The sequence below is a fragment of the Ambystoma mexicanum genome, chromosome 5p (genome assembly GCF_040938575.1).
Source record: "Ambystoma mexicanum isolate Mex_15411 chromosome 5p, UKY_AmexF1_1, whole genome shotgun sequence".
Classification (NCBI taxonomy): domain Eukaryota; kingdom Metazoa; phylum Chordata; class Amphibia; order Caudata; family Ambystomatidae; genus Ambystoma; species Ambystoma mexicanum.
This window is the reverse complement of record NC_090930.1, coordinates 1026589279-1026601961: the sequence shown is the minus strand read 5'-3', so window position 1 is coordinate 1026601961 and position 12683 is coordinate 1026589279. Positions and strand designations below refer to the sequence as shown.

Below are 12683 nucleotides of genomic sequence, written 5' to 3'. Positions count from 1 at the left end.
TTAAAACAGCTCTGTTGGTGGGCCTCACCTCTGCTCGCAGAGTCAGCGAGATCCAGGCACTGGTGGCTTCAGAACCCTATACTACTTTTCACAAGCATAAGGTGGTCTTGAGAACACACCCTGCGTTCCTACCTAAGGTAACCTCTGCTTTCCATCTGAACGAGGAGATAGCCTTACCTATGTTTTTTGCCGACCCTAAGGACGATGATCAGTCTTGCACTGTCTGGATGTCAGACGCGCTCTGAAATTCTATCTGGACAGGACTAAGGGATTCCTTCGGGGGGTCAAGGCCCGGTTATCAGACATCTAAGGCCTCTATAGCAAGGTGGATCGCTTCGGCCATCAAGGAGGCCTATGAGGGGCAGCAAAAACCGCTTCCAGCTAACATGCACGCGGTCAGAGCCAAGGCCACGGCTATCGCATTCCAGCGGCGGGTGCCGTGGCAGGTCATCAGCAGGGCGGCCATCTGGGCCACCCTTTCGGCTTTCTGTAAGCACTACTGGTTGGACGCGGGCTCTAAGTCAGATGCGGCTTTCGGACAGGTGGTTCTAAGGAACCTGTTTTCTTAAGGCGGGCCTCCCCTCTACCTTGGGACTACATTCAGTTGTAATCGCCCATGCAGTATGGAGGAAAGGGGATGGGACGTAAGAGTAATTAATAGTTACTCACCGGAGTGTCCTTAGTCCCCTTTCCTCCATACGTCCCACCATCCTCCCCCCTAATAATACTGATGTCATTAGGCAATGTAAAATAATGTCAACGCATCAATGGGGACTGAGGAGTGGTGCCGGTGTGCAGAGTCAGGGGAGCGCATGCTGCCAGGGCTGCGCCCCTGCGTGCCTCTAAATTTAAAGGGGAAGAAGATTTCTTCTGGTGAAAAAGGTTCCGTCTCCCGTCTCTAGCGAGGGATGCCCATGCAGTATGGAGGAAAGGGGACTAAGAACTAAGAGTATGTTAGTCACTACAGTGAGTATTCATTTTTGAAGGATTGTCCAATTAGGTTACTTTATAAATAATCTTGCTTTCTGAAGATCAATTTATCAACCGAGATTGATCAAACTTAAAAAAGGTGAAATGGTAAATGATAAACACCAGTGGGCGGGAGAGAGTTAGTACTGTGTGAGAGTGAGCATGCTACAATATACAGATATCAGTAGTGCCAGAGATCAGGAATATTTCACTTTCAAAGAAAATGTAATTGACCCTGCAAATTTGACCATCAGTATCTCCATGCAGTACCAATAATTACAAAATGCCATGTATTGATCCTGCCTACTTTCAATGAACGTACATACAGTAGACCTGATCACAAAAAAATTGGAAACAAAAAATAATCAATTGCACAGGGACCAATCTCCAGAGCTTGCTGGTCTACAGAAAGAAAAGAAGGGCTGAAGCATTGAATGAACAATATAAAATTGGCAAAGCTCTGTCGTACGATGCTCATGCGGGGAACCTTGCTTTAATACTTTTATATCGATAAGCAAGCAGTTTATGGTTCTCTACAGTATTTTGATAGATTGGGAATAGATGATAAAGTGCTAAAATTATAATTATAATAAACAGTCATCCTCCTAACACGTTGCTCCAAACTATCAAATGATCAATTATTGGAATTCAAACTATGATTCTACCTGGGCTGTCTTGCATCTCCATTTCATTTCTAAATTTCCTGCATAAAAACAAACAATAACGACAATCATTTGGCTGCAAAATGCATTTCAAAATATACAAGCTAAAGCATAGAATGGTTAACAAATAACAGGAGGAGCAGTTAGTGGAAAAGGGCTTTTTGTAAACATTTGTCAATTTCGAACTGAAGCTATTCAATTGCACTTATCAGGCTTTTAAACACTTTCATTGGTGACATAGCACAACCTGCATCATATTCAAAACAACATACATTGCCACAGACCAATCCTCAGTCATTCCTGATTCACACAAGATACTAACATTAACGAAAGAGTGTTCCTTCAGTTTGCTACTACTTGTGGCATAAGAAAAAGAAATTACTCACCTTTGATAATGTTCTAACGGATAATTACGCCCCTTCTCCTAGAGATTACATACCTATTGAAATCCAGACACAGACTGGATCTGAAAAGCATTAAACCGCCACCTGGGGTGCAGGTGCGGCATTACCCAGACTCCATCTTAACGTAATGAACCTTGGATGTGACATACTCTATCTTTATCTCTATGACATACCTACTAACAATAGTCTTTCTGGATCTTTTATCTGATTAGAGTCAAATGCTATGCATAGTCTGCCATCTAGTGGTTGAAGAACAAGTTACTTACCCATGGTAGCATTCTTTCGACTGGATGTTCCTCCCACGTATTCCTTATCTTTGATATTTCCTAATATTCAGCTTGCTGCTTCGGACATTTTTTTCCCAGTAGAGGGCGCTGTGCGTTGATGACTAGCCGCTCGATGTCCCTCGGAGGTCTCCGTCCTGACGTCAAAGGCATCACTGGTATAAGTAGAGTGCACAGCGCCCGTTGCTCAGCTCCATTAGGGAGAGCGAAGCACTGTCTTGAGTTAGAGGTTTACTCCCCTTGAGAGAATGAAGACTGTAACCACAAGGGAAGTTTACTCTGGGGTTGGCTGGGAGGGGTGATGCAGAATACGTGAGAGGAACATCCAGTCGAAAGAATGTTATCATGGGTAAGTAACTTGTTCTTCGAATGGATTGTGTCCTCCCACGTATTCCTTATCTTTGATACTCTCCCAAAGCAGCTACCTTATTCGGAGGAGGGAGTAAAATTGAAGTGCTCAAGAATGCACAGAGTGCAGTACTGCCTTTCCAAAAACAGATTCTTGACTAGTGGAGGAATCCAGGCTGTAATATTTCATAAATGTGTGAGCAGACGACCATGTGGCAGCTGGACAAATATCCTTTATAGGAACTCCCCTCTGCAAAGCAGACAAAGTTGCGATACCCCTGGTCGAGTGAGCCCTTGGAGGTCCTGGGGGGGTCTTTACTGGACAGTTTGTAACACTCTGAAATTGCTAAAATGATCCATCTAGAGATGGTTTGTTTGGAGATGGCTAGATCCAGTTTACGACCTGTTTAGCCCACAAACAAATGATCATTCTATCTCACTCTTGCTAATCTGGTAATGTAGAAACTCAGTGCACGCTTAGGGTTGAGTCTGTGAAGCCTTTCTTACTTTTTCCCGGGTGTGGTGGAGGATAAAAGGATGGTAAGGGTATTTTCTGAGTGATGTGAAACTCAGAAACAACCTTGGGGAGAAATGTAGGCTTCACTTTCAATACCACTGTGAAAAACAGTATGAGGAGGCTTGCAGGATAAAGCCTGTAGCTCACTCACCATCTGGGCAGATGAGCGAGAAAGAGAGAAAGAGAGAGTGAGAGAGGATCAGCTCTTAGTGGAAGACGAATTGGAGGGCAGATGGACATGTCCGGGTACCACGTCCCTCTGGTCCAATACAGGGCAATTAGGATCATGGTTTTCCTGGACCTTCTCAACCTCCTTATTACGTGAAGAATGACAGGGACTGGAGGAAACACGTAAAAAAAGAACAAGTTACTTACAAACTGGTAACGTTCTTTCGACTGGATGTTCCTCCAACATATTCAACGTCTTTGACATGTAAAGTCCACAGCTGTGCACTTCGGAAACTTTTTCGGCAGAGGGCGTCCTACGTCAATGACGTCGGAACAATGTCCCTCAAAGGCCTCCGTTGTGGGCGACGTCACTGGATGTTATAAATAGGACGCACGGCACCCGTAGCCTCAGTTAAAGTTTTTTCCCTCAGAACATGTGGCAACAGTCTCATGCATGCTTGACTGCACTTAGCCTGGCGGAAACGGAAGCTGCAATCGCATATGAAATTCTCCAGAGGGGCAGGCTGGGAGGGCGTTGTGGAATACATTGGAGGAACATCCAGTCGAAAGAACGTTACCAGTTGGTAAGTAACTTGTTCTTCGAATGGATTGTGTCCTCCAACGTATTCCACATCTTTGACAGACTCCCAAAGCAGTACCAGTAAATGGAGGAGGGAAAAGAATTTAAAGTATCCAATTAGATTGCGGAATAAAGAACAGCCTTCTCAAAGGCCATATCCTGACCATGGATTGCATCCAGGGAATAATGTTTAACAAATGTGTGGATTGAAGTCATTGTAGGGGCATAAAAAATATTCCTAATAGGAACACCCCGCTGGAGGGCGGGGGAAGTAGCCACGCCCCTAGTGGAATGAGCTCTCAACCCTTCAGGAGGGTCCTTACCCACCAATAGGTAAAACTCCAAAATGGTAAGGATAATTCACCTGGACAAGGTCTGTTTGGTAACCGCCTGGCCCAACTGCTGTCCAGCATACCCTACAAAGAGTTGATCATCCACTCTGACCCTGGACATCCTAGAAATGTAAAAGCTCAGAGCTCTCCTAGGATCCAACCGATGGAGTCGCTCCTCTTCCTTACCAGGATGAGGGGGAGGGTAAAAAGATGGAAGCACCACCTTTTGACTCAAATGAAATTCAGAAAATACCTTAGGTAGAAAAGAGGGACGTAGTCACAGTACAACCGTGTCCTTGTGAAAAACAGTAAAGGGTGGCTTAGATGAAAGTGCCTGCAATTCACTCGCTCTGCGAGCAGAAATAACCGCAACCAAGAACACAGTCTTGAAGGACAGTAATCTCAAAGGACAAGAGTGCAAAGGTTCAAACGGAGCACCCATGAGAAATTTCAAAACCAAATTCAAATCCCAAACTGGCACCTGGAAAGGGGATGGCGGGAATACATTAGTCAGTCCTTTAAGAAACTGAGAAATCAAAGAAAGTAAGAACATTCTTCAGACAAGCGCTTAAAGATAGACAGCGCTGCCTGGTAATATTGAACCACTTGAAGGCCCCTATAGTAAGTAAGAAAGAAAGCCAAAACCATAAGAATGGAGCACTGAAAAGGATCAACATTGCGATCTCTGCGCCAGTCTCAGAACTTACGCCAACGGCAACAGTACAGGGGTTTTGTTGCAGGCCGCCTGGCCGAAAGCAGCACCTCCATCACGTCATCCGGGAGGTCCCAATCCTTATACCTCATTGCATCTCTGCACAACGGAAGTGACCCTATCCCCCCTTTTTGTTGAGGTAATGCATGGCCACTGTGTTGTCCGTCATGATCAGGACACTCTTCCCCCGTACAGAGGGCAGAAACGCCTTCAGGGCTAGCCTGATGGCCCTCAGCTCTAACAAACTGATGTGGAGTCTGGACTCCGACGGAGACCAACGACAGCTGGCGGTCAAGTCGTTGGCATGAAAGCCCCCTGTGAGGGAAGCATCTCAGTCCTCGTCCCCGGCGAGACCGCAGCAACCTATTGAGGGCTCGGGGCTGGCGTCGACTCGTTCAGCGATGTGTCCGTCCCATTCATCTGAGATCGCCGGGAATCCTTCCGACGCAGAGAGTCGCCCCTCGAGTCGTCGGTGGAAACCCCCTTGGACTTTGAAGTTCGGGACTTAACAGCCTTAGAGCCTCTAGCTACCTGTAGCTTGCCCTTCTGGCATTTCGAGCAGTCGTCGGTGTCGTGCGACTCACCCAGCCACCACAAATAAATGCAGTGGGGTTCAGTGAGCGACATTTTTGACTTGCAGTCCTGGCAGGTCTTGAAGCCAGGCCGCGTAGTCGGAGGGGTCGAAGAGAAAGACATTGTAACGATGAACACACGAGGCGCGCCGAGTCTCACGAAGTTAACACGTTCGCGGAAAAAACTGAACTGAGACCAAGCAACCTCAGAAAATCGAAGGCCGGAAGATATTGGGCATTGTGGAATTTTGTCTTGAGCACTCACCTCTAGGGGCCAGGCTTTTCCCAGGGAAGAATCCAGGATTGCTCTGATGAATTGGAGTCTTTGTGAAGGTATAATTTGGGACTTCTTGAAGTTTTGGGAGAAGCCCAGCTTGTGGAGGGAGTGGCAAGTATAGCTGAGGTGATCCAGGGCTTGTTCTGGGGAACTGGCCCTGATCAGCCAGTCGTCCAGGTAGGGATTGATGTGAATCCCCTCTCTCCTGAAACTCAGTGCCATTACCGCATTAGCTTGGTGAAATACCTTAGAGCGGAGGTTAGCCCAAATGGCAGAACCCGAAAATGATAGTGAGAGTTGCCAATGGCGAACCTCAGCTACTGTCTGTGCTTGTGGTGGATCGGCACATGAAAGTAAGCATCTTGGAAGTCCAATGATACCAACTAATCCTGAAGCTGGAGGGCCTGAAGGATCTGAGAAAGGGTTACCATCTTGAACTTGTCCTTAAGTCCAAGATGGGTCTCACTCCTCCGTCCTTCTTTGGAATTAGAAAATAAGGGGAGTACCAACCCATGTTCCTCTCTGCTACAGGTACCTCTTCTATAGCATCTTCCTCTAGCAGGTTTAAAATCTCCTGCATAAGAAGCGGATCCGGAATCTTCAAAGTGTTGTCTCCTGGTGGATGACTCTGAGGTTTTAGAAGGAAAGGAAGGCAGTAACCTTGGGCTACTGTTTCCAAAGCCCAAGCATCTGAAGTAATAGTCTGCTATTCTATCAGATGCTGTGATAACCTGCCTCCTACTGCCGTCTTGTGATGTAAGACCTCAGAGAGGTTTTGGAGCGGCTGACGCAGAGGCTGAGGGTAAAGCAGCCCATGCTGTTGTGGTCTTAGTACCACTACCCCGTCCACCACGGGGGAATCGTCTCTGACCTCTTTGAGCTGGCTGTCCTCTGCCTCTTCCGGATGCTGAATAATAGCGAAAGGACTTACACCTCCAGGGCGCACCTGTGGGGAGGTTCGGAGTTTGCCTTATTGCAGCTCAAAGGGATTTGGCCGCCGCCTTCTAAGTTTGCTACTTCTCCAAACTTTCATCAGCTTTGTTACCGAATAGATGTGTGCCATCAAAGTGCATGTTGAGAAGTCTGGACTGAACGTCTGGGGCAAATCCTGACTTCCGCAACCAAGCAAATCTGAAGATTACCGTACTAACTGCCATGGCTCTGCAGATGCTGTCAACAGAGTCGAGACCGGTCTGGAGGGATTCGCACATAGCGTCCTTTCCATCCTTCACAAGGTTCAAGAAACCATCTTGTTCCCTTTCTTAGGGGATGTGGTCAGCCGCCATCGAAATACTGTCCCAGAGAGTGTGGGTAAACCTTGCCAGCGTGCACATTGCATTAGCAGACTTTAACATCATACTACCGGCCGAGAAAACCTTCATGGCCATGGCATCGTATTTTTTGTCATCCCTGTCTTGTGGTATTGTGGGATAAGCATTTTGTTTGCCAAAAGAGGTAGCTGCCTGTACTACCAGGCTTTCTGGAGTCAGATGTTTCGACAGGTACAGAGGGTCAGAAGATGAAGCTCTGTATTTGGCTGTTAGCCTCTTATTGACTGCTGGGACCTCAGGTGTTTCCCAGTTGTAAGCTACCCTCCTCTGCAGAGCACTATGAAATGGGACAATATGGTCTTCCTGTGGTCCTTTATCTAGTATGTCTGTTAAGTCATCCTGTTCAAAAACAGTTTTGGGCGTGGACCATCCCATGTATTCCATAACTCTAGTAATGAGTAGTCTATAGTTACCTTCAGCATGATCCCCTGGATCTGCCTTACCAAATTCAACTTCAGGGGAAGTATCAATGCCACTTGCCTCATGTAAGGAGTCCTGTAGGTTTTTTTATTCAAGACTCTTCTGATACGAGTTCCTCTGGAACAGAAGGTGTACCATACTCTAGACCAAAGGGTCTTTCCTCGTCAGATGAGTGTTCAGCATCCTCATAAATTGAGGAAAGAGTGTTAAAATACTCTGAACGAGGTTGAGGAGTGTAAATCCTCTCAAAAGAAGAAGAAGGTGCTATGGAAGTCATAATGGGAGCTGGCAATGTTCAAATCATCGATGTTGACGTTGATGGCTTCGACACAAACGTCGAGATTTTTGACGAGAACGTTGAGGTAATTGTCGTATACAGTGTCAAAGATGTCGACAGTCAAGGCGTTGATCGTGTTTCCTTCGATTTTGGCGCAGAAGGTGTCGATGATGCACTCTTTTGGCTTGCCGCATGTCCTTCTTTCGACATCGATGATGAATTCTTGTGTGTCACAGAGGCTTTCTCTCGACTCGAGGGAATAGATCGCTCTCGGGGAGTTTCCACAGCTGGGGTCGAGGAGTCCTGGCTCCTGTGCTTCCCAGATTTGTCTGGGGTATCGCCTCTAGGTGTTTTTGAATGGAGCAAGGCCGCACCTTCATCATACTCAGTCTGAATTCCTCCCATTGGGCTGGGGTACTGTGTTTTGAGGGACAAAGGACCCTTTCGGGTGAACTGGATAAAGAAGTGGAGGCCGATCTATGGCGCCTCTTTTTACAATGCCTCAAAGACGAGGAATGATGCGAGCCACTTTGCGACCGGGAATGGGAGCGTTCATGTTTTTTATGACGGGGAGACGAAGGTCTTGACTTGTCAGCAGACTTACGTTTCAACAAGGTAGTAGATTTTAAAGGCCTACCTCTCTCCAAGTTCCCTCTGCGCTCCCTCAAGGCTTTGGCCGTCAATGACATGCATTATTTGCACTCCGAACACGGGTGTTCTGCCCCTATATAAACACAAGCAGATCCTGCATGGGTCCGTCATGGACATTTTTGCACCACAGTTGCAGCATTTTTTTAAACCGGACCGAGTCGTCGATGGAGCCGATGAGGAAGCCATCTCAATGAAAAACTGAAGAATTTTCTCAAGAAACTGGAAGAAATTCGAAGAATCATGGAACCAAGTGTTACATTACCGAAGCTGTGAAGCGTGGAAAAACGGAACTGAGCAATGGGTGCTGCGCTCGCTACTTACACCAGAGATGACGTCGACGTCAGGACGGAGACCTCCGAGGGACATCGACTCGACCAGGCGTTGACGCACAGCTCACTCTACTGAGGAAAAAGAATTTGAAGCAGCAATCTGGATATTAGGAAATATCAAAGATAAGGAATACGTGGGTGGGAGGACACAATCCATTTGAAAGTTATTTACTGCAAAAAAATGTAAAAGAAAGGTTTTAACTGGGGCGTTTTCCAGTTATACTATCCGTATCCTACATGCACAGGTAGTGACAATGCTCTGCTGAGTCAACACAGTCAGACTGTTTGTTTTTTGCCTGTATGTAATTGCGACATATGGCGAGAACCTTATGTCATGTAGACTAATGTAAGATCTGCTATAAGATACGTCAAGACTGGTTACCCTTCCCTATATATCACATACATTTGTAGTTATACTACCTTATGCTTCACTAACATTCAGCATCTGGTCAAACAGAAGAATATTTTATTTCAAAATATAGATTTATTCATTATTCATTTTTGTTATTTTGAATAGCATGCGTGGTTCAGAATCACTACAAAAGACAAATACATGTATTACAACTATGTTCAAACAGACAGCAACAAACTAAAAAATATGCATTGTGCCTGAGGTTTAGTAACATGTGACTTTAGTACTTCAGACACTTCATTCCACCCAAATGGTTTTGATGTATTAAATCATGGTCAAAACATAATGTTCATGTAACTTTCATAACAAATAAGGGGGAAATAAAGAGGGGAACACTATTGGTCATTCCAGTGGCTATGTTGTTTACACGTGTTTCAGCTCCTGTGTCACGATATGTTTTTCCCAAATGTTCTTAGTTGATAATTTGTCGTGCCTTCTTCAGGACAGGATTCTTGTTTCATGTGTGAGATTAATCAAGTGTACCCCCACTTATGCAAAACAAACACTCTAAAATACAAAAAAACAGAAGAGACCCCATTTAGAACTCCTCAACTCTTCTGTTCGACAACTGTTAACTCAATTTCTACATGTAGTGCACACTACTATCCTTGTTCTTTATGTTTGTTATACTAGGTGAGTCTTCAGATCAATATCATCTGTTCAGATTCGAATTGCTGGCTTTGTCCCGATTACCTACAAGTGACAAGCAGCCGCTCACTTTGAGGCCCATTCCTTTAGGATGTCAACCTCATCATTTTTGTAACCTTTCATCATTATTTAACAAAAAGATTGCAATTAATTGCAAAGCCTTCTTTATGAGGAAATACTGACCTTCCAGCTGGAGAAAACTCTATTCTTTAATCCGGATAATTTCCATCTGGTTGGTTAATTGCAATGCGCTTAAACCTTTCCTCTGTTTTCTGAAGTTTACTACAGAAGGAAACACCCCAGATTCGGCTATATGTTATTACGCTATGAGGTTCCTTGTATATTTCCTTATAATTTTTGTCGATATTTACCAGGCCATTTTTAGAATCTGATTTCCTGAATCGTTTCAAAGTTCAGAGCATACACACCCATTATCTTGCGCCATGGACCAACCCAGAAACCTTTTCCAAAATACTTTTTCCAAAATACTTTTTCTCTCTCAGCCCCTTGAGCTGCTGGGCTTACTATATAATACACTGCCTTTCCACACGAGTCTGAGTCATTCCACACAGATCATCTTTTTCTTCCGCCTTTTTCATTTACTACAGCAGCCGTTACCTACACAACATGTTCCTCAATCCTACTGAGTCGGAACGCTGGAACTGCCTAACCTTCGAAGGCCCTACTCTATGCTCCACTTACTTACGTGGAACATTCTTCTGCCGCCTCTCATTCAAAATACTGCTTCCGATACCTACGCAACACGTTCCTCACCCTTACACATTCAGATTGATTCTACAGTTTCACTCCTGAAAGCTCAGTGCACCTTGATTTTCTACCAGCTTGCCCTCTGCGGGATAGCTGCCTCCTTTATTATCAACCACTGTTTACTTTCCTGGACTATCCCTGACAACCAAATTGGTATACTTACATTCAATGCTGAAGATTTCACAAGTACTACTTTGGCTCAGTTGCTACTGCTTCCTATACTTGAACTAAGTGTCCTGGCAACAGTCTATGTTTTTTTCCCCAGGCCTTACCCCTGTCTCTGTTTCACAATCTCAGAGACAGGAGTGGAGTCAGGAAAGCTCCCCCAAATTAGCACAAAACTGCTTTCCAGCAGGTAAGGATCCCGTGAAACAACCGAAGTCATATGTGTTTTTCCAATTGTATTTACATGTATATGTCACAACACTAGATGAGACACCCAACCCTGATCGACCAACCCCAAATGGACCCCAGGGGAATGGTGGGATAGCAGAAAATGGATTGAGAATAAAAAGACCAGAGAGGAACAGGGGAAACCCTGAACACCTCACCAACCCTGATTGGAAAGAAAACTCATCAACACTTGGAGACAATATGCAGCCTGAGGGCATGGCAGCTAGCACAAGACTAGTGACTGAAAAGGTTTTTTTTTCAAAGACCTTTATTTATGTGACTCAGTACAACAACACATTACTTGCAATACATGTGATTGTTCAGGTGCCGTTTGCCATAACATTTTATTTGCAAGACCTGACTTCAAGGGCCTCCTTAGGATTGTCCATCTTTGCTGCACTGAGTTTCTTTTATATTGTTAATATTAAACAAAAACAATGAGTTCAACAAGCGTCTCACCAATTATTAAACAAGGAGAAGAAAATTAACCGCAACCCCTTAACATAACAAGCAAATAAATAAATATGACTCAGAACCCCTTTTCTGTCTGGCAAACACATGCTCCTTTGTCATCGCTGTATGCAGCATTTCCATTACCGGTTCGTATTCCACTCATGTTTTTAAGCAGTTGCAGCTTATCAAAGTAGTGTTCTTTATCCCCAACATATTCATGAAAGGGAAGCCAAGTCTTCAAGAATTTCTGGTATGTCACAGGTTCTCCATTGCTAGTACTCCCCAGATGTTTACCCACCAGTATGCTATCAAAGGACCTTCTATTGCTTTCCAGGTCTGGGACAGGGTCATACAGGCCGATTGCAATAGGTGTGGGATGAGTACTGCAGTCGCCCCAGTTGCTGCGCAGATCTCTTCCACCTCTCATCTGTTTACAGTGTACCCGTAACTCCACCTGTGGCCAGGAAGGAAAACCACGTCCCTCAACTGCTACTGGAGGTACGGGCGATGCTAAAAAAGGGAGCCATCGAACTAGTCCCAAAGAGGCTCCGGAGTGTACTTGCGATACTTCCTCGTAAGGAAAAAGACCAGGGTTGGCGACCCATCCTGGACCTTCACCGTCTAAACAAGTAAATCAAGTCCCAGAAGTTCCGGATGGTCACCCTCCAGCACGTGCTGGGACAGCTGGAGGAAGGCGACTTCCTATCGTCACTGGACTTGGAGGATGCCTACTTTCACATCCCGATTCTAAAAGGACATTGAAAGTTCCTCAGATTCATGGTCCAAGGGCGGCACTATCAGCACAAGGCCCTTCCGTTCGGATTGAAGTCGGCGCCCAGGGTGTTCACCAAGTGCCTAGCACCAGTGGTGGCGCGGCTCCGCCAGCGGGGTTTTCCACGTCTACCCCTACCTGGACGATTGGCTCATCCGAGCAAAGTCAAGTGAACCTGCCGTCGTTCACACAGCGAAGACCGTTCAACTGCTCACGGATCTGGGATTCTCGATCAACTTCACGAAATCCCACTTGGTACCGTCGCAAGTCGCCCTGTTCCTGGGAGCCAGGCTCGACTCAGTGGCGTGATTGACTTCTCCGTCGGAGGAAAGGACGAAGGCCATCCTGGGCAAGGTGCAATGGCTGTCGACCATGGACGTGGCCAGGGTGAGGTCCATCAAGTC

General features: G+C 45.7%; 1 protein-coding gene across 6 annotated transcripts in view; it reads right to left on the bottom strand.

Annotated features, from left to right (window-relative positions):
• Positions 1–12683, bottom strand: part of ACD (ACD shelterin complex subunit and telomerase recruitment factor) — a 1158043-nt gene that overhangs the window by 659465 nt on the left and 485895 nt on the right. For all 6 annotated transcript variants that reach the window (XM_069613510.1, XM_069613508.1, XM_069613512.1 and 3 more), the window contains one exon: positions 1635–1672. In XM_069613510.1, coding sequence (XP_069469611.1) covers positions 1635–1672 — 38 coding nt within the window. The remainder of the gene's footprint in view (positions 1–1634; positions 1673–12683) is intronic.